The sequence below is a fragment of the Azolla caroliniana genome, unplaced genomic scaffold (assembly GCF_043228905.1).
Source record: "Azolla caroliniana isolate FFs.n. ecotype wild unplaced genomic scaffold, voAzoCaro1.0.p SCAF_15, whole genome shotgun sequence".
NCBI lineage: Eukaryota > Viridiplantae > Streptophyta > Polypodiopsida > Salviniales > Salviniaceae > Azolla > Azolla caroliniana.
The window spans coordinates 15691228-15713253 of NW_028230450.1; the positions used below are offsets into that span (position 1 = coordinate 15691228).

The following is a 22026-nucleotide window of genomic DNA, read 5'->3' on the forward strand; positions in this document are numbered from 1 at the left end:
TTTTTCATTCACAACTTACAATACAAGCTTTATTTCAAAATTTGTGTAGCACGTACAAAAATTGCTTAATAATTATTGCCAAGCCTGGCAGATATTCAGCCCTAAATTACACCCAGCTGGATGCTATCCAACAGTTGAATAACAAAAGCTACAAAGTGATTGCAAATGTGATCTTCACCATTACTGACCCGAACTATGCCAAGCTGGATGCTACAGCAGTTGCATGAGCTTGTAAAAGCAAAAGAACTTGTTCCATCACTGCTCGTTCGCGTGCTTGCTTAACCCAATCTGCAACTAATGTTTCTGCTTCAGTTCCTTTCACACTCTTTTCAATCAAGTCAGCAGCATCTACAAGATTTCCATCTGACAAACATCTTTGTACTTGGCTAACAATAGAGTCTATTCCATCTGAGTACTTCCCTTCTTCCTTGATCTGCATCAAAAAAAGAAGTGAAACAAAAAACTCACTCTTCTATATAGTCATCCAAAAAATAGGTCAATTTGAGCAACTAAAGCAAACACCAATACTAAATCAACTTTGCATGTTAATAAATGAAAAACAAATTATCCATCTAGTAATAAGTCTAAACAACCACTTAATTTGGGTACCGAAACACGACATGGCTAGACCATCATACTCCAAAAACACTAAATAAATAATGGCTAGATCCCAATCACTCCATGCTATTTTCCTTCAAAAGCACCACTCATCCATATCAAAAGATTGATTACATGTACAACTCTCTCAACCAATGAGTGTGATGAAGTAAAGACGAACAATCACTTCTCCGAATCCCAGGGTAACTAACGAGGTCTGCAGTCCCAAATCCATTGTATCCACCATAATATGAATTAGCATCTAAAAACCTACCCTGTTGATGTGGGACCGCATTCATGCATTTGGGTCGAGGATAACATCCAGCTAAAAATATTTTCAAATGGGATGTCAAGAGTATAGACAATGGTTCTATCTTTTTCCATGAGGCAATGCAATTATTTTTCATGAAATCTGATACAAATTAAATGCTACCTTTAGTACAGATATTGCTTTAGCAGCTGCATGACTTAAAAAACCACCACCCGAAGCAGGTATCAAGGACAATTCTAGAACTGCACTCTTCATGCTGTCAAACTGCAGAAACAACAAACAGAAATGGGATAAGACAAAGCTCTGTTTACCTGCCCTAAGGTTTAGTCATAGAAAGGAGATGGTGATATACTAAAGTCTACGTGGGTCCAACATAACCACTGAGACCAAAACCCATCCCCAGCTGTATAGGTGGAGGATTTGGAAATGGTAAAACAAAATTAAAATTGAAATGAAAAGTTAGCATAATTCTTAAAATTTCACAATCTCTGTGGCTTTGGTTATGAGGTCGGGAAAACGCAAAGACAATTCCATCTGTTGTCAATGATGGTTCCATCCTCATTAGGAATCTTTGAAAGCTATTGCAACTTCGTTGGAATTCTTGAAAAATTAATTCCTCATATCCAAGGTATTCTAGAGTGTTATGTTCTACTTTTTCTGGTGTACTGAGGCAGCAAATGCCACAATTTATTTTTGTTTGCCTCAATATTCAGCCAACTCCGGTTTCTATTTTCAATGTCTGCATGTTTGAGCACCAACATGATGGCAAATGTTACTATCTTGGGCATCAGCCAGATGCGCTCCATAATTTTCACAATATAAAATATTACAGCGACTGCAATAGTACTCAAACTTAGACCTATGTTGGATTCTCCATTTTATGTGGAAGGCTTCAAAGGTAAATCAGTAAAACATGAACACATTCTCCTGTCCCTTTTTATCTCTATGTGCACATCCAAGGATTCAACTTGCCATCTTGAAAAGCAGCTCTAGATTTCTCAGACCAAGCTGGATGTCTTTTGTTGTCTTTCTGTGGTAATTATCCAATTTTACATGTGCTTGAGGAGGCTATTTTGAGACATTGTTCTTAATTTTTTGTACTAAATGCATAAAACTTCAAGGGACAGGGATTGCAATGAACATAAGATGGTTTTAGACAATTATGTGCAATTTCACGTTACATTAATTAACTGTTGCACATAAACATGAGACAGATTTTTCTCAGCTATTAAAAATAAGAAACCAATGATAAGCTTGCCTGTTGATGCAGTTGGGCAAGAGTCTTTGTTCCTTTTCTATGGACGTCCTTGGGCAGAGACGATAAAGCAGCATCTAAAAGAGGATCTGAACCATGGCCTCCATAAGATGCAAAAATTAAGTTGATAACCTTCTCTACTGGAGCACCATTTTTCATTGCATCTTCCAAAGCAAAGGTTCCCTATTAAAACATTGGATTTATTCCAAGTGTCAAATACATACGTACATACATATATATATACATGGAAAAAAGCAAGCAAGCCATCTTATCTTATTTATACTAGTCCATGGGCCTTACCACAGCCAGTTTATGAGCCGTATGGCTATGGCGAACTTCTTCTGATCGTGCATAAAAGACCATACGCAAAGCTTCCAGCTGTAAATAAAAATTATAATCTGGCAATCATTCATGTGATGCATGCACATGCACAATAAAGAAGCATGACTAATCTTACTTCTTGTTTTATATCCTTCACATCCTTCAAATAGAGTGCCTTCTCTTTTGCAATAGCTGCTGTTATTTCAGCTTTTGCTAGAAGATCTCCTTTCTCAAGTTTAAGATTTGTTTCTTCTTCCTGAAAAAAAGTCCATCAACTTTCAAGCTTTTAAACATAAAAATGTACCATAGTATTACATAGTTCGGAAAATACCTTACGCTTCAGTTCTTGATTAAGCTTTTCAATCGCAATTTCACGTTCTAATCTCAAAGCAGCTGCAGCTCTTTCTCTCTCTATTTCTATTTCCTTGAAATAAAAACAAAACTCGTCAGAGGATTCTACAAAACTAAAACAAATAATAATGCGAGCCAAACTGTGCGTCATCCATCCAGTTAGTTTCACAGCCAGTATTAATAATGTAACTAACAGAAATTGTGGCTCATTTATCTAGTTACCACCCACCCAACCTTAATATTGGTGTCCATTTTTCCTACCTTCAAATAGATATTCTAATGTTATATGATAACCACCACACTCATGTTTTTCCTTAACACGGGCAATCTTATACATTGGGTTTGGGAGAATGCCTAGCTTCTTGTGCCCAACTTTCTTGTGGATATGTAACCCTTGGTGCTCTCAAAAGAAAATGTGCACATTTTCAGTTCCAAGAGCCATGAACTAAACTACGGCTATTTGACATACTTGTGACACCAACTCTTATGTATGGAGTAGAAACATGGGGACCAAGTCTTAACAAGGAAAATAACTGGAAAGATTTAGAAAGAAAGAAAGAAAATTTATGTCTTTAAAGAGGCCAAAATGGCCTATAAGACCAGACAAGAGATTACATCTTATGTGCTGTCTTGTCTTTGAGAACAACAAATCAAAATAAAATAAATATTATTACATAAATATAAAAGTAAATAAGATAAAATGAGAAGAGGGAATCTAGTTTTCAGCACATGTGAGATTCTCATGTTAGATATATTGTAACTTTTTTCATCGAAAGATCTCTACCATAGATGACCCATGATATAATTCAGGCAGCGATGGGAGTATCCCCTATAATCACCGATGCACTATTCCAATCAATGACATGTATCAACGTCTACGGGAGCTCCCTACAGGAAGGTACTCCAGGTTGGCATTATGTCATTAAGACAACTAGCTGAACATGGAGACACTCATTGTCGGTATGCTGAAATGCAGCAATGGTTCGAGCCACATGGAATAAGCATAAACATAGGCCATGGGCTCATAAACCATGATCTCACCATCCTTGTCATTGACAAATAAAGGCCATTATCTCCCTTTCCATTTTTGATCAACCTATGCTAAAGATTTTTAGAAGACAAAAATTACAAAATATCTGAGTTGAGAATTTTACATGTACTAATAACAAGATTCTTTAGTCTTTTTTATTTCATTTACTTTTTTTACTTAGTAACATTTATTTTGGTTTGTTTTTTTGGTCCTATTGGCCATTTTCGCCTCTTAAAAGAATATATCTTTCTTTCTTTGAAGATCATTTATATCGCTTGTTTCTAGGACAAGAAAGTAAAAGAGCATGGAAAATGTTTAATGAGAGGCAACCTACCACACAACTGACCTCACTCAGGTGTGGCATGAATATGCAAATGTCGTATATGATATCCTAGGGCAACCTCCTCTTCCCCACTGACATGGCTCACACCCACATGAAAGAACCTTTTTTACCCACAAAATGTAAGAAATGCCATTGATCGGTTACAATTTGGCAAGGCTGAAAATGGAGACATTCATTGTTGGCATCCTGAAATGCAGCAATGGTTCGAGTCACATGGCATGAGTATAAATGCACTACCCCCCTTCCAATATAGCTTTGACTGTCCCCATCTAAATATGACCAAAGTGGAAAAGAATAGAGTGATCCGAACTGATATTATTAACTTGGAAAACAAGATAACATGGATCAGCCCCAAAATATCACTTGGTACGAAGATGACCCACTATAAGACACACTTCTTACACACATCGGAGGATGGATTCATCATCAGGCCACCTTATATGGACATAGATCTATCCTATGCGCTGCGCATGTGATAGGGCAGCTACGAACTTTAGCACATCAATTACAGATTGAGGTAGGCAGATATACAAGAATTTGCCAATTGTGTCATCAAGGAGTGGAATCCAAAGAACACTATGCTTGTCATTGTCGTGTCTTTTAAGAAATCAGAGGGAGATACCATTCCCTCTTTAAATGAGACTCCTACTAATGCTACAAGTCAATCAAGGGATACAGAAATGGGCTCCCAACCAGGACATAACAATGGGGTTACAATTGATCGGGCAATAGCAATTTGTCATGCACGTAGGCCCCGACCCCATGGACCATGACCTCAACACCCTTGTCATCGATAGATAAAGGCCATTATCTTCCGCCATCGCAGGTACTTCACTTGCTTCGGAGATCTTTCCATTCTGGATCGACCTATGCTAGAGATCTTTCGAATACAAAAGCTATAATATATCTAACTTGGGAATCTCACATGTGCCAAAAACCAGATTCCCTCGTCTCTTTTTATCTTATTTACTTTTATATTTACGGAGTAATATTTATTTTATTTCGGTTTGTTGTTCTCAAAGACGAGACAACACTTAAGATGTAATCTCTTGTTTGGTCTTATAGGCCATTTTGGCCTCTTAAAAGAGGCTAATATTTCTTTCGTTCTCCAAACTCATTATGTATCTAGGAATATTTTATCTTGTTCCATAAATGCATGGGTTACAAAACCCACTCTCATTTTTATGTTTAAAAGCTTTGAGCCTCATGAAGAAATAATGTTCTTATCTAGCTTATTGTTAAATTGTTCATAACAGTTTTCTCACACCCTCCAACCAAAAACATAAAACTTATAGGTAATGAAACAGGAGATAGGAGGAACAAACATGTTATTCCGGTAATAATACGTCCTCTGTTGGCTATAGCATTTGAAAAATAGCAAATTACTAATTCATTAATTTATACTACCTAGCGTGTTGTCTGACACTTGGATCTTCTTTAAAATAAATACTCTATTCATATGATAAATACACATCGCTATGCAAATCAAATATTCAATTGGAAATGACTGATTAAGAAGGACTACCTTTCCCAATCGATTCGCTTCTTCTGCATACATTAACTCCTTTGCCTGTGCATCCTTTAACTCTTCTTGGAGTACTTGCTGCATGATCAGAAGTGCTCACAATAAAATAATGGTCACTTAATTATCTAATTGCAGCGTAGTTTTAAGGAGGAAATCTAGAACTTTTAAGGTAATTGACAACACCAGGAAACAATGATGCCTAAACCAGAACTAAGGAAGAGGACGAAGGACAAATCAATAATCAAAAGGTGGGTAAAGAAAAGTATCCTTATTGAAAACTAATAGATACTTCATGCTGACACAAAACTAGATATTGTATCTTATTCTAAAGATTTCTACCTTTATTTTCTTGAGAGCCTCTTCATAGAGGTAAGCATCAATTTCTGCTTGTCTCTGTTCAGCAGCATGAACTATGTCCAACATATCAAATGCATTTTTTGCGGATTCACGGGATTGCCCATCTGTGGTACGCGTCTCATATGCAGCATCAGGCTATAAACATATCATGAAGATTTAATAAATAATCCCTGATGCCCTCAAACAAAGATGCACCTATATAGCATGATCAGAAGAACTATATCCCCAACTTTAAAGTTACCTTTATTGAGATCTCATGTTTCAATTCGGGTTCTGTTCCTGACTTTAATTCTTCTTCAAGTAGATATACAGTTTTTGCTCCGTCATGCTGGATATGATATGCTTCAAAAACACTGGGCCTCTTTCTTTCATTCTCGGAACTCTGAATGATATAATCATCATTAGAACTTGTACAATCATTGAAACATAGATATTCTGAATGATATGATCCACGGAATAAACAGATAAAACCCAAAAATGGTTTTCACACTCAAAACACTTGTTTCAGAATATCATGGTTGATGGAACAAATCAAGTTTACAATCTGTTAAAAGCACACATCATAAGAGGCCAATTTATCACAACAGATTGAGACACACCTCTTCTGATTTTTCAGGAATTTCATGTAAGAGTTCATGTTCCTCCTGTGCAACTATAGCAGATTGTGTTTGGATCTTATGTAAATGTTCAGCATGATCTTGCACTTCATTATTTGCAGAACCATCTAAAACAATATTGGGTATAGAGTCCTGCAGTGGAAGTTTTTCCTTACTTTCAGTGATATTATTCTGTTGAATAATCTCATTTCCTGGTAACTCTTGTTCCTTCCTTGGTACTGTAGCAGATTGTGATGGAACGTTATGAACTTCTTCAACATGATCTTGCTGTTGATTAGTTATAGATCCATCTGCAACAACATTTGGTGTGGATTCCTCAGGTGGAAATGTTTCCACATCTTTATTGGTATTACTCTCTTGTTCAATCTCATTCACTGGCAATTCTTTTTCCTCGTCAATAAGGAAAAGTTTCTGCTTCACAGAAGTATTTTCATCTTTCACATCAACACCTTGATTTTCTGAAACCAATTCTTCTTCAGAATTTGCCTTCTTTTCCAACTTTTGTTCATCTTTCTGGTGCACACTTTGTTCTTCTTTTTGACCAAGACGTAAAGTTTTACGCAAGTCTACAGGATATAAAGTAACAACAGCAATGGCTGCTGCAGATAATGCCGCCACAATCATAAAATATGACTGTTTAGGAGGACTTTCTGAACCTTTACTTTGAGGCTGTGGTCCTTGTGTAGCGGCAGCCTTTGGAGTTATGGGCGGAGCAGCCTTTGGAGTTATGGGTGGAGCAACCTTTGGAGTTGTAGGTGGAGGGGGCATGCCTTTTTTTTCAGGAGCACTTGTTACCTTTTCTGAAGGTGTACTTTTTCCACCACCACCATGCCTAGAAGCTGCTGAGAAAAGCCTCTGTCCAATCTGCAGGACAGTTTAAATATTTGATTCTAAGCAATTATGCTTTACTTTAATTGTATTTAATTTAATATCGCAAACATTTAACCATCACTTGGATTTTATTCTGCTTTTTCCAATAGAAAAACACTGTTATGGAAGGAGTAGATGCTTTTCTTCATTATAGTCATGGACGTAGCATCTATTTGAAAAGTTGAAGTCCTTAATCTTTTCAACGTGAAAAATGTTTTTTAATCAATCAAACAAATACTGTGATACGCACAAGCAACCTGCACTTGTCTTCATCATAAACACAATTTCCATAAGCACATATTTTGTCAATACAAGACAACACTTAAATGGTTAATGCGCCAAAAATGAACTCAATCTTCTTGAGATATTTTCGCAGTCATGCAAAATTACTGCTCTTATGAATAATATATCAAGAAGCACAACATATGATGCATCAAAAACACTTTTTCAGCAAACATATTGGAGAAAGAAAGAAAGAACAATATATGAACGTCTTTTAAGAGGCCAAAATGGCCTGTAAGACCAAAACAAGAGATAACATCGTAAGTGTTGTTCTTAAAATAAATAAAAGTTACTAAGTAAAGAAGGTAAATAAAATAAAAAGAGACTAAAGAATATTGTTATTGGTACATGTAAGATTCTCGCATCAGATATAGCATAGGTCCATCCAAAATGGAGAAGTCTCTGAAGAGAGGGAAGCCCCTATAGCGGCAGAATATAATGGCCTTTATCTGTTGATGAATAGGGTGGTGAAATCGTGATCCATGGGACCAGGGCCTACATGTATGAAGAATTGCTATTACCCGACCTATTGTAACCCCTTTGTTATGTTCTGGTTAGGACCCCATTTGTGTAGCCGTTGATTGACTTGTAGCATGAGTTGGAGTGATCGGGCTAAAGAAAGTTGTAATTGTTCTTTGTTGATGAGCTTGTGTGGCTGTATTGTTGTCCTTCAACAACTTTTCCATGTCTCTTGAGTTCTAGCAAGATTGGTGCTCATATTCCATTACCTGGCATAGTGGGCCATAACCTTACTTAAAGAGGCAATAATGCTCCCCCTTTGTTATGTTCTGGTCAGGAGCCCATTTGTGTAGCCCTTGATTGACTTGTAGCATGAGTTGGTGTGATAGGGCTAAAGAAAGTTGTGATTGTTCTTTGTGGATCAGCTTGTGTGGTTGTATTGTTGTCCTCCAACAACTTTTCAACGTGTCTCTTGAGTTCCAACAAGATTGGTGCTCACATTCCATTACTTAACATAGTGGGCTAGGATGGTGGCAGCTCCAGACCTGCACTCTTTTTCATCTTTATTATCTCTCCTCTACATTCTCTTTCTTCCTAAATTCTTCTCTCTTTAGAATCTGGAACTCTTTAAACACCTCTCCCTTCCATTTTTTCAAGATTACTCCCTCTTCTTCCTTATTTAATGTACATGTATGGTAGTACAAGAGTCATTTAACTACCAAACAACCACTTCACCCACATCCCCCAAATTTGTATAAATAGGCTATACCAGCCTCTTTTGTAAGAACTTTATTTTTGCTACTAACAAACAAGGTCTACTCTTTGGTTGTGTCTCTACTTTTTGCAACTATTTTGCTACTGTTGTCTAACAGCCTTCACACAGCTTGGCTGTGTCTATTTTTTCTTCCAACTATTCCATTGCTGCTATTAACAGCTTTTCACACATGGTATCAGGGTTGTGAGGTCTCCATAGCCTCAGCCTGATTTTTTGCCAAAAAGTGCACAAGCCTATCTTCTTTATCCCACCCTTAAGAGGTGTTTCTTTTCTTTGCAGCCACCTTCCCCACCTACAGAGGAGGTTTTTCTTTTTCCCCCATCTGAGCCTCACCTAGAATCTAGGGAGGAGTAGAAAGACCCTGAGCATCTACTTACAGCTATCGTAAACAGTGCAGTTGTAGCTCAAGAGGAGGATATCCATGGCCTCGCTTTATTTCATCAACCATTCCCCAACTCCCCAAGAGTCCATCTTGGATTGGGAACTGCAGATAAAGACCTTGCTACAGTACCATCATCTATGGAATGTAGTCAACAGTAGTCATGGACACCAACAGTCAACAAATCCAAACCTCACAAAAGCTAGTGACACATAAGAAGGGGGTTTATAATGCCTGAAAAGTTCCCACAGCCCCTTGGAAAAATCCAAATCTTATCTTCTTCAAGTGCTTCTACTTCAAGGTTGTCACATCTTGGTGGCACAAGAAGATCCCACATTGTTGTGGCATGCTCGGTTTGGTCATCTCAACTACAACTCTCTTGAAAAGCTCTCCTCTTCGCAGCTAGTTGAGGGTTTTCCTCTTTTTAAAACTACCAGTACCCCAAGTGTTGCTTGTCTTTCAGACAAGCAACATCGAGAGCCCTTCCCTCATCAAGCCACTCACTGTGCAACATCTATTTTGGAGTTAGTGCACATGGATCTTCGTGGTCCGATAAAAACTGCTACTCTTGGTGGCATACACTATTTCATGCTTATCATTCATGATTTCTCACGTAAGGTTTGGGTTTACTCGCTTGCAATAATCTCAAGCCTTCACCAAATTTCAAGAATTAGTAGCTCTTGTTGAGAACGAGACATCAAAGAAGGTTCGAAAGATAAGCTTGGACAATGGTGGCGAGGTTATCTCACAATCTTTCCACCATTTTTGCTCTCAAGGATGCACTACTCGCCAATTATCTGCACCCAACACTCCTCAACAAAATGGTGTGGTGAAAAGGAAGAACCAGACACTCCAAGAGATGGCTCATACAATGATTTGTCAATCTTATTTTCCTCTCACGTTTTGGGGTGAAGCTGTAAACAGAGCAATCTACATCATCAACTGCTCCCTAACTAAAGCAGTTGCTGCAATGACCCCTGTAGAAGCATTTACAGGTGTAAATGCCCTCAGTTTCTCATTTAAGTCTTTGGTTGTAATGCATATGATCACATTTCAGATGACAAAAGAGCTAAATTTGAGAAATGCAAGTTCCTTGGCTACAGCAAGCAATCTAAAGCTTACAAGTCATAGGATATAGAACCAAAGTGTCTAGTCATCTCTATCCATTTTACCTGAGTTCACGGCTGAAATCCCAGCTGCTCCAGAAACTCCAATTCCAGATGATGATGTCTCACCTTCAAGCTCCCATCTCAAACTCTAACATCGCCTCCAATTCAAACCTCCCTCAACTCCAAATGTTTCCTCTCCTACACACCAGCTTCCACCATTTCCAAGGTGGCTTCAAGCCACCATTCGTGATTCCCATCTCTCTAATGTTGAACTTCATGAGTATACAGTTGGGTCTCCTACCAACATGAGAACAACATTTAGGTCACAATGGCCTCTTCACTCATGCAACTTTGCCTTACTATGCACTGTTGAGAAATCACAAGAACCCACTACAGCAAAAGAAGCTCTTGTTCTTCTGAACTGGAAAGTGGTACTAGAAGTTGAATTTAATTCCATTGTGCGGAATCACAAATGGGAGCTGGTCCCTTGGCCTCAACATAGGCAAGTCATTGGAGTGAAATGGATTTTCAAGTCCAAGTACCATGCTGATAAGTGGAAGGCATGCTTAGTTGCAAAAGGCTAATCACACGTAGGGGTGGAATATGAGGAAACCTTTGCTCCAACGGCAAAGTACACCTCTATTTGATGGGCTCTTGCAATTGCTGCTCACAACAAATGGCCAACCTTTCAAATGGATACAAAGTCAATCTTCCTTAATGATGACCTGAAAGAGAAAGTTTATGTAGAACAACCTCCAAGTTTCGAGATTTCAGCGTGGAAAAACATGGTTAAAAGTGACAAAGCTTGTATGGCTTAAACCAAGCTCCCAAAGCCTGGTATGACAAAATTGATGCATTATTTCTCTCTCTTGGGTTTCAATACTATTCTGCTGACAATGTTGGAGGGTGGCAGCTCCAAACCTACACTCTCTTTCATCTTTATTATCTCTACTATTCTACATTCTCTCACTTCCTAGATTGTACTATCTCTAGAATTTGCAACTCTTTAAATGTCTTCTCTTTTTAGAATCTGCAACGCTTTAATGCCTTCTCTCTCTTCCACTTTTTCCAAGATATTCCCTCTTATTCCTAATTTATTGTACCTGTTTGGTAGTACAAGAGTCAGTTAATACCAAACAATCATTTCACCCACTTTACCCATTTTGTATAAATAGGCTATACCAGCCTCTTTTGTAAAGATTTTTGTTTTTGTTGCTACTTACAAACAAGCTCTACTCTTTGGCTATGTCTCTACTCTTTGCCACTATTTTTTCTACTGCAGTCTAACAGCCTTCTCACAGCTCGGCAGTGTCTATTTTGTTCTAACAATTGTTCCGCTGCTGCTATTAGCAGCTTTTCTCACATGTATCAGAGCAGTGAGGTCTCCATATCCTCAGCCCAATTTTTTTTGCCAAATAGCACACAAACCTATCTTCTTTTATCCCTCCCTCCCAACCCTATGGAGGAGGTTCTCTTAGCAGCCACCCTCCCAACCTACAAAGGAGGTTCTTTTTTCTTTCCCCCTAATCTGAGCCTCACCTAGCATCTAGGGAGGAGTAGAAAGACCCTGAGTATCTACTAACAGCTGCTGCAAATTGTCCAATTGTAACTCAAGAGGAGGATATCCATGGCCTGACATGCCACCATTGTTTCATCAACCATTCCCCAACTCCCCAAAGAGTCCATCGTTTGGTAGTACAAGAGTCAGTTAATACCAAACAATTACTTGGATTGGGAACTGCAAATAAAGACCTTGCTGCAGTACCATCGTCTATGGAATGTAGTCAATGGTAGTGACAAGAAACCACCGGTAACTTCATCCTCTTCAACCAAATTAGTTGCTGGCTCATCTAACGATGAGATTGAAGCTTGGCTAGATAAGGATTCTCATGCTCATGCTTTCCTCATGTTTAATATTAAACCGAGCATCGCTCGTCAATTTCAAGATACAGATGAAGAGACAGCCAATTAACTATGGGCAGCCATCAAGAAAAGGTGTCATCGAGCTAGTCATGCTCAAATGATAGCTATTGAGAGCCAACTAGCAAATCTCAAGATTCATGACACTCCCAACATCATGGATCAAATAATGCCATTTGTTACTCTCCAAAAGGAACTAGTTTCTTTGGAAAGCAAGTCAACTGAAATTGAGTTTGTACATCGTCTAATGATAAAGTTGCCTGAGTCATTCTCAGCCTTTTGTGACACAATTCCTCTTCTTCCCAACACACCTGATATGAATACATTTCTTGGCACACTATAAGACAAGGCAACAAGGAAGAAAAGTGCTCAAACTTTCAATGAGACACTTCTACATGCAAAAAGTAAAGGCAAGTGGAAGCAAAATGGCAACTCCTACAACAAACCCAATCCAAGACCACTAGACAACCCAGCCTACAAGGAGCTGACCTGTCATTATTGTGGCTACAAAGGTCACATTCAGCCCAACTGTCGGAAAAAGAAAAAGGACAATGCCAAGAAATCTTCTTCTACCGAAAGTCAACCTACACCAAAATCAAACTCGTTCCACTCAGCCAAAGAAACAGTTTTCCTTGGCATTGAGGAACATTCTTCACATTTGGCTGGAACAACTACCTCAACCATTGATGAGTGGTTAGTAGACAATGGTGCCATTGCACACCTGACTTATGACAAATCCATTTTGCATGATGTGAAGCCTAGCTCCTCCAAAATCTCCATAGGAGATGCCTCAAGCATTGAGGCTTCGTGTGTGGGTAATGTGTTTCTTAACATTTCTTCAAATGACGAACCTGCCGTTCTTCAAGATGTGCTATGTGATCAGGCAGACAATGCTGAAAACACAAAGGATGCAAAGATTAACTTTATGCACACATGAGGTAACTTAGCTATCATGTATATCACATTAACTTTTGAGTGAACTTTGTAAGAGGTTATAGAAAACCTTCCGCTACAAGAATGCAAGGACTACTAGAATCTACGCCTTCAAGAAATTTAGCTTGTGAAGCATTTAATAGAGACAAATGAGCATAGAGTTCCTATGGCACATTGATATAATTAATAAGCAAATATCTCATCCATTAAGACTGATATAGAAGGCGGCTCGGTCATTGTCTCAACTCCGAACAATCTTAATATCATGATGTTATTATCATCGTTCATTCTATTATTGCATCATTACAAGTAACTCAATCTGTTTTGCTGGTCCTAAAATAATATATTGAATCATAATGTTCATGAATGAGCCATTATAGTCCACCCTGAACTTCGTCGAGGGTGATTAACTCAATTAAACTTTGATTAGCTCCCCCAACTAATAATCACTGAAATTATCCTTGATAGTGAGTTAAGAATTCAGATAAATTAACACAATACACAGAATGGCCCCAATGGTTTGTTGCACTATTGTAGTGCACTGTTTTACACTAATCCAGCTAGACGCAAACAATTAAAAGATAAGTGTTTCAACCAGGAACGTGCAAGTCAGGTTGAATAATGTCATTGAAACCCCTAGTTCCAAAACCCATCGGTTCATAAATCAGTAAATATATCTCAAACCCTAATTTTTCTCTCTCTCAAACCATCAGAATACCTGATTTCTGATCTGTAAACAGACAATCTGAAATCCTATTTCTAGTCTGTAAACAAACCATCAGGAACGATGATTTCTAATCCGCAAACGGTCATTGAAATCCCTAATCTCTGTGGTCTAGTGGACAGCCATAGGAAAACCAAGAGAGGGACAAATCTGCAGCCCAATACCCTTCCACTCCCCCTCCCCCTGTCTCCGATTAAAAGTATGAAATTTGAGCAATCCAAAAATCTTTATGCTCATCTAAACCAGTAAAGGTATCTCTACATGTATAGACTATGGGATTCTTTAGTCACTTCTATTTTTATTTAGTTACATTTGTTTTGGTTGGCTATTCTCGAAGAAAAGACAACATTTTAAGATGCAATCTCTTTTTTGGTCTTATTGAAAACATTTTGGCCTCTTAAAAGACATTAATATATCTTCTTCCAAATAAATTAGTTTTTGCAAAACCTAGATACATGAAAAACCTGTTCATGCTAAGATTTTGCCAAAAAGAAGACACTTTTTATTGGTTGAAAAACTGAGTTTCCTTTAAGCCGCAGTAAATATTAAAGACCTTTAGGATGAAAACACAAATCCTCGCATATTTAATAAGTGCATGACTGTGAGTAAGCCTTGCCACTTGTGTTCTTGGATAGTGTTTCTTTCTCTCATTACAAATGTAAACATCTTCCATTCCAATACAATGACACCATAATGTATGCAGTCACAAATTTTACAAATCCTATGATACTATAAAATGCAAGGATGAAAATGCAAATCATAGCGTATTTGATAAATGCATGACTATCAGTATGCCTTCCCATTTGTGCTCTTGGATAGTGTTTATTTCTCTCATCTTCCATTCCAATATTGCAATACTATAATGTATGCAACCAAGAGTTGTATAGAATGGAGAAACAATAATTTTCCAACTTCGTTTCATTGAACGAGATAGATTTGTTTGGATGAGTGAGATGGCATGCAAAAAAAAAAATCAATTCCTCTAATTTCCTTTCAAGAACCAAAACATTTGATATCTATTCTACTACCTTCGCATCCTTAAAAACTAGAAAGAAGGAGGACGAAGCAGAAGTTCTAAAACAAAGAAAATCACGGGGAAACAACAAATTCTTACTTGGGAGAACAATGGATAGCTACTAGTGTAGCTCCGCGAGAGCTCGTCTCTGTGGGAGCTCCAGCGAGCGAGAAGGGGGGGAGGGGACGAGTTTCGGGCGCAACGGAGACACCACAGCAGCTGCCTGTGCGCCATGCGTGAGGGAAGGACAACTGCGACAGAGAGACCTCTCTCTCTGTTCCTGCTTCGTCTTCGATGAAATAATTTCTTCTTCTTCTTCTTCTTCTTCTTCTTCTTCTTCTTCTTCCATATATGTACACACACACACACACACACACTGTCACACACCCCAAAAATAAAACAAAGAGCAACCAAAGAGAGTTTCCTCTTCTCTAATGAGAGTTTAGGGAAATTTATAAACCTAGGCACCACACACCTGTATATGTATACATACAATAATCCATATATATACATACATATAATATATGTATCATTATGTATGTATGTATATGCATGTGTGTGTGTGTGTGTGTGTGGTATGTTTGGATGCATATGCAGATATGTATGTATGTATATGCATGTGTGTGTGTGTGTGTGTGTGTGTGTGTGTGTGTGTGTGTGTGTGTGTGGTATGTTTGGATGCATATGCAGATATGTATGTATGTATATGCATGTGTGTGTGTGTGTGTGTAGTATGTTTGGATGCATATGCAGACATGTATGTATGTATATGCATGTGTGTGTGTGTGTAGTATGTTTGGATGCATATGCAGACATGTATGTATGTATATGCAGGTGTGTGTGTGTGTGTGTGTGTGTGGTATGTTTGGATGCATATGCAGATAGAGACATGGATGTAGCTTAGTTGGTAAGGTTGCCCAAGGGAGACTAGGCGGTCATGGGATCAACCCCTACACCTACATTCCACAGTGGCATCTAGTGATATAAAGATATATCTATGGAGTGATAGAGAAGTGAGAAAATTGGGTTTCCAACCCAAGATGTAGTGCTAGTAGTGTAAACGACTTACCGCTAGGGTAAGCTAATTATGATAAGAGAGAGAGTGTGTGTGTGTGTATTTGATAGTAAGCATGGTCCAGTGAAAAGCATATCATTTTCCTATTTCTGAGGACCTATTGGGGATTGTGTTATAATGGGATATGCACAATGCTTTTGTGTTTGATGGTAGGCACGGAGTGAAAATCATATTTGTGAAAGGTGAAGGGAGTACTACTATGGCAATTTTCTTTATTAGAGCATGTCAAAATTCTTTCCTCAATTGAGTGTTCGTCTTGCCTATTGGCAATTCAACATGTTCCACTACCCATGTAGTGTAGTTAGTATCATATTCGACATTTAAATTGGTGTGTAGGGTGAGATTGAATTTGTATGCGTAGTGATACTATTTAGATCCCTATAAGGGTTCTATACTTTGTTATAAGTTACTAGTCATGGTGGTATTTTTTCTTTCATAATGACAACCATTATTTAAGATATATGACCTATGAGACCAAAAATATTATATTTCACGTTATACGTGTGAAAGTGACTGGCAACTCTCGATGTTAAAGAACTTTACCAATGAATGTTGCAATCGAGAGTGCACATTGTGGTTGTGGGAGAAATTCGTGTAAGGATTAGGCTTGGTCGAAGAGATGTGGAAAGCATGGTTGAATATGATCAAAGGTAGAGCATTGTATCAAAGTGTGATGCTTAGACTCTCAAACTTGTTTAGGGAAAAGTGTGCATAGCCGGCCACTCTCATCACTTGTGCCCTAATGCCCCGTCTCACCTCGCAATGCATGTAAGATAAGTCGCATGGAAGCAATGGTTTGAATGGCAGATAACGGGATGGGCTCTAACATGTATTGATGTGTATGGTTTCCCCGTTTTGCGAAGAATATGGTTTTGTAGTTGGGTGCAACATGTGTAGTATAATATTGAAGTGTGAACCTCCACATTTGTCCCATGTCATGATACATTGGCGTTGTAGAGAGAGAGAGAGAGAGAGAGAGAGAGTAAGAGAGCGAAAAAAAAAAGCAAGAGTGGAGAGGGGAAGAAAAAGCGAAATTGTTTTTATTGTTGCACTCTCTATCAGTAAGGGAATTGAGCATAAAGACATGTATTGGAAAGCCCTCGATTATAGCTTCGTAATGAGATATAGCAAGTTAAATTTGGTGTTTTGTGTGAGAAGAAACGATTAAAATAATGAATCTTGTGTTGTTGGCATCCACATACTCAACACACATTGCGGGTCTTCGATTGTATTCATCATCTTCGACCTCTTCAATCGGGTGAGTTCCAGTTGTCTTTCTTATTCATGGAAAATTGTTTTTATCCTGGATCACTATCACATCAAGAATAATGGATATAAATATGAATTCCTCTCAAATTGTGGGGGACATCGATATGGAAACAATTGATCCAAAAAAGAGTAATGTGATGGTTGAATGTAATCGTGAAAGGGAAGACATTGGAAGCTCTAAGAGATTTAAGGGCATTGAGGAAATTAATGAGAAAAATGTGACATATGCCGTAGTAATACATGTAGATGAGGTTGACAAGGATAATTGTAATTGGGATACTTTATGGGGAATTGTCAATACCTTATTGTCTGATATTGTGGAAGAAAATGAAATGTAGCGAAAGAATGCAATGATGAGGATGTGCATGATGTGGATGTTGATGCTAAGGTAGTGTTGCAATCTTTTGATGTATTCTATGATCGTGCAGTTATATTGTTTTTATTGGGAAACTCCCATACATTAATTGGATTAAACAATGGTTGAACACAATCGTGTCACCAAATCGTGTTGAAAATATATATGCAGGACCACAAGGGTTTTATGATGTAGTGTTTTGTTCATCAGGACATTGAAGTGCACTTTTGGTTAAAGTTCCAATGTTTTTTGATAAACGATTGGTGCATGTAATGCAATGGTCCCCTGTTGTGGACTATCATGCTTTGTTGAAACAAGAATGCCCTGCTTGGGTAACAATGGATTGTAAGCATGCTTTTTTATGGGCACTTTTACCAGAGTTGATGAGTCAAATGGGTAAAGTGTTGGTATCTCCACATGCAAATGCTACAAATAAGTGCAGATTTTGTGTGTTATGAGATACAAGTCATAAGAGGCCAGGATGGGTGCGTATGAACACACCTGGAATGAAAAGACTTTGTTTTAAATTGAAGCGTGAGACATTTACAGGTCACTATTTTGGATGTGGTGAATGGGGTCACTTTATGGCGGAATGCCATCGTCATTGTCCTTCAACTATAGAGGTTCCTAATGAAGGGACTGGTAAGGAAGGAGTTGGGAGAGATGTTGGTGTGTTAGATATGGTGGTTGTTATGGATGAAGGAACATCATCTAGAGCAGGTTATAAAGAGGTTTCACTTCAAGGTTTGGGCCCTAAGAATAAGGGAACTCAATCTATGGATATGGAAAAACAAAATTTGGTGGTTATAGATAAGGGGGGGAAACTGTTGGATAGAACTAGTAATGATGTTGTTGTTGAAAAGCATTGGCATTAGGTTAAGGGCAAGTCAAAGGGCAAATCAATGAATATGCAACATAATAGTTTGCCCACTATTCGTGAGACTACTTGGAAAAGTAATTCAGGAACTAGGGAGGGTCCTCGAAAAGTTGCTTGGCCAAGACAATTTAGGGATAAGGGATTACCCCTTCACCTTCAATTTGATTCATTGGGAAAGGTTGTAAATTCATCGAATTCTCGAGGTTTTCGTCAAGCGGGAGAACCTAAACAGAAGAGTTCAATAGACAACTCTAAGGATGTGGTGCATGAAAATCCATATGCAGCATTGGAACATGCTTTGACTAGTTTCATGACATCGGTTGCTCTAAAGGAGCAAATGCACCCATAACATTGTTGACTGAATGAAAGTGGTAACATGGAATGTGAGAAGGGCATGTTCTCCTCATAAGAAGTATATATTATGGCAAACTTTATTAAGTAAAGAATGGGATATATTATGTGCAGTTGAGCATAAGTGTCATGAGTTAGTAGGATCCACAGTTCATTTGTGTGGATATTCATCATTCTATGCAGGACATCTTAATAATCATTATTCATGTGTGGTATTAATCGTGCGGGGTAAGTATTTTCCTCAAGTGGTGCATAATGATCCTTATGTCGGTTTTTGGTTCTAGAAATCACTTTTTTTGGCGAGGTTGTGTGGGTGGTTGGGATTTATGCCCCTAACCAAGCCACTCAACGTATTGCATTATGGGGCTCACTTCGTCAAACCCTATGTGTGGGCCGTCCAGGATTACTTATGGGTGATTTTAACATGTGTGTTGATGCATCTCAATCTACGTCTGAACATTCAATCATGGATGATCCTGAGCAACTTGCTTGGGATTCATTGGCTATGGAGGTTTTGAAGTTGGATGTTTGGACATGGTTGCATGGGAATGATCCAGGTTTTACTTTCCAATTTGCTCAACATAGAAAAACATGGAGTCGATTAGATAGAATGTATGTGATGCACAATGATTCTTTTTTACCGACATCACTTCGTATGGCAGTTTTACAAGATATAGAAACTTCAGATCACTTTCCTATTTGTTTGGAGATTTGTGGTCATGCAATTGACATGTATAAATCCTTACTTGGAAAGCCTCCATTACGCTTTAACTCTTCTCTTTTGCTTCAACCTCACTTTGGTTCTCTCATGGAGCAAATTTTGGTAAATTTTTCACAAGAAGTGAATCTTAAAGGAGTTAAAGCATGGGATACCACATTATGAAATATTAAGATTGTTCATCGTATGTATGGAGTAACTAATGCTCAATGAAGAAGAGGTCTTCTTCTAAAATTCTCACAAGTTCTCTCTAGGTGTAATGCATTATTGATACGTGCACCTTTAGATGAGGAGCTTTTGGATATCAAAAGTCAATTGCATGTTATTATTTCTCAGTTGCAATGCCAAAGTTATCGTTATGCGAAGATGCGACAATTGAGGGATGGGCTCATAGATAATCAATGTCAATCCCATTTGTTTTTCCAAGTGTTACATCCTACTTATACTCAATCTAATGTGGTACATGTGAAGCAAGGTGATGAATGGATAGTGGATCCTACTAAAATAATTGACATATGTGTTCATTACTTTAAGGAGTTGATTGGCCCACAATTGATAATGGCAAATGAGGTGAGTAGAGCACGTCATGAGTTTTATGATGTGGTTGGATGTATTGTGCATGACCTCATTAGTCCTGAATTGGATGCGGATTTCACTGAGGATGAGGTGGACACAGTTTTAAGGCATCTTCCTAGTGGTAAGAGCCCTGGTTGGGATGACTTGACAAATGAAGTTTTTAAGCGATATTCACACATTTTAAAGGGGCCCTTAACTTTGATGTTTCAACATTCTTGGGATTCTGGTCATATGCCTCGAGCTTGGAAGGTTGGTCTAATTAAATTAGTTCCAAAGGTGGCATCTCCAGAGTCATTTCATCAATGGAGACCTATTTCTTTGATGGGGGGGTTGTATAAGATATTTACAAAGGTCTTGGCAAATAGATTACAAAAGTATTTGCCAAAGTTGATACATCCCGTCCAATATGGTTTTATTGCAGGGAGGAATATATTGCATAATGCGTTGAATGTTCAAATGGCCATGGATTATGCTCGAAACACTCATCAAGATTTGATTATGGTGCAATTAGATTTGGAGAAAGCTTATGATCATGTTAATTGGTCCTTTGTTTTTGGGTTAATGTATACAATGGGCTTTGGACCTCGTATGTCTCGCCTCATATTTTTATTAGGACAAGATGTGGTGTCTCGAGTCATGCTTAATGGAGGAGTTACATCAGATATTGCCCTTACAAGATCCGTTCGTCAAGGATGCCCTTTTAGCCCGTTGTTGTTTGCTATTGTTACTCATCCCTTGTTAGTGATGCTATCAAGGCTTGCAACAAATGGTGATATTGTGGGTCTACACATTCCGTCTGGAGGGCAACTAGTTGCACAAGCTTTGGCTGATGATTCTTTCATGTTTCTACAAGCCTCACGAGGGAATCTTGAGAAGGGGATGCTTGTATGGAACCAATTTACATTGGCTTCCGGATTACATATTAATTGGAGGAAGTCTAGTCTCATATCATGTATTGAAAGGGATTTGAATGTTTAGGATGACAAGGATCCGTGGTGAAGAAAGGCTCTATTTTTCAACACTTGGGCTATCCATTAGGAATGAATGTTACAATTGGTCAATTGATTGAATGAATGTCTAGTAAATTGAGGGATAAGCTCATGTAATGGAAATCACATTCTTGGCCATTTCACGTACGTTTGAAGGTTGTACAATGTATTATGGAACCGATGATATTATATTACTTGCCATTGTTGTTGTGTATAAAGAAGGCTTTGCATTCTATTTTGCAACCTCTTCGATATTTATTGTGGAAGAAAAGGGATAAGATGGGAATCACTTGGGTTGCATGGAATCATCTAGCAACTCCTAAGCACTTGGGGGGAGCTAAAATATTGAATTTATCTAAGCATATGATGGCTCGTAGATTTTCATTATTACAAGACATGTGTTCAATCTCACAACCATGGATATCTATTGTTCAATATTTCATTGAGAACAAGGGTTTAACACATGGGAGGACAACAATTAAGGCTTCATGGTGGCAATTACTAAATGGATGTATTTCACTTAGGATTCCGAGCTCTACATGTGTTCAACACTTGGTTACCTCATGGCAAGAAGCACTCTTATTATGTGTATGGAAACCATCATCTAGTAGAGAGCATTGTAATTCTTTGCTAAAAGAGTTACTTGTGTCTTCTCGGTTATTATGTTGGCCAGGAAAGGAGAG

The 22026-nt window shown here is 38.2% G+C and overlaps 1 protein-coding gene across 3 annotated transcripts in view; it reads right to left on the reverse strand.

The window, feature by feature from the left end:
- LOC147854803 (MICOS complex subunit) overlaps positions 1–22026 on the reverse strand; it is a 33116-nt gene continuing 11090 nt past the window's right edge. Inside the window, exons 2-12 of one of the 3 annotated variants that reach the window (XM_087331030.1) lie at positions 15240–15384; positions 6650–7541; positions 6292–6432; positions 6033–6185; positions 5694–5771; positions 2776–2868; positions 2581–2700; positions 2424–2501; positions 2127–2306; positions 1031–1132; positions 1–433 (exon numbers count right to left, since the gene is read on the reverse strand). In XM_087331030.1, the coding sequence (XP_087187156.1) occupies positions 194–433; positions 1031–1132; positions 2127–2306; positions 2424–2501; positions 2581–2700; positions 2776–2868; positions 5694–5771; positions 6033–6185; positions 6292–6432; positions 6650–7541; positions 15240–15367 (2205 nt within the window). In that variant the 5' untranslated portion in view covers positions 15368–15384 and the 3' untranslated portion in view covers positions 1–193. Of the gene's footprint in view, positions 434–1030; positions 1133–2126; positions 2307–2423; positions 2502–2580; positions 2701–2775; positions 2869–5693; positions 5772–6032; positions 6186–6291; positions 6433–6649; positions 7542–15232; positions 15434–22026 lie in introns of those variants that run through there. The other 2 variants (XM_087331031.1, XM_087331029.1) reach the window with 2 other exon arrangements.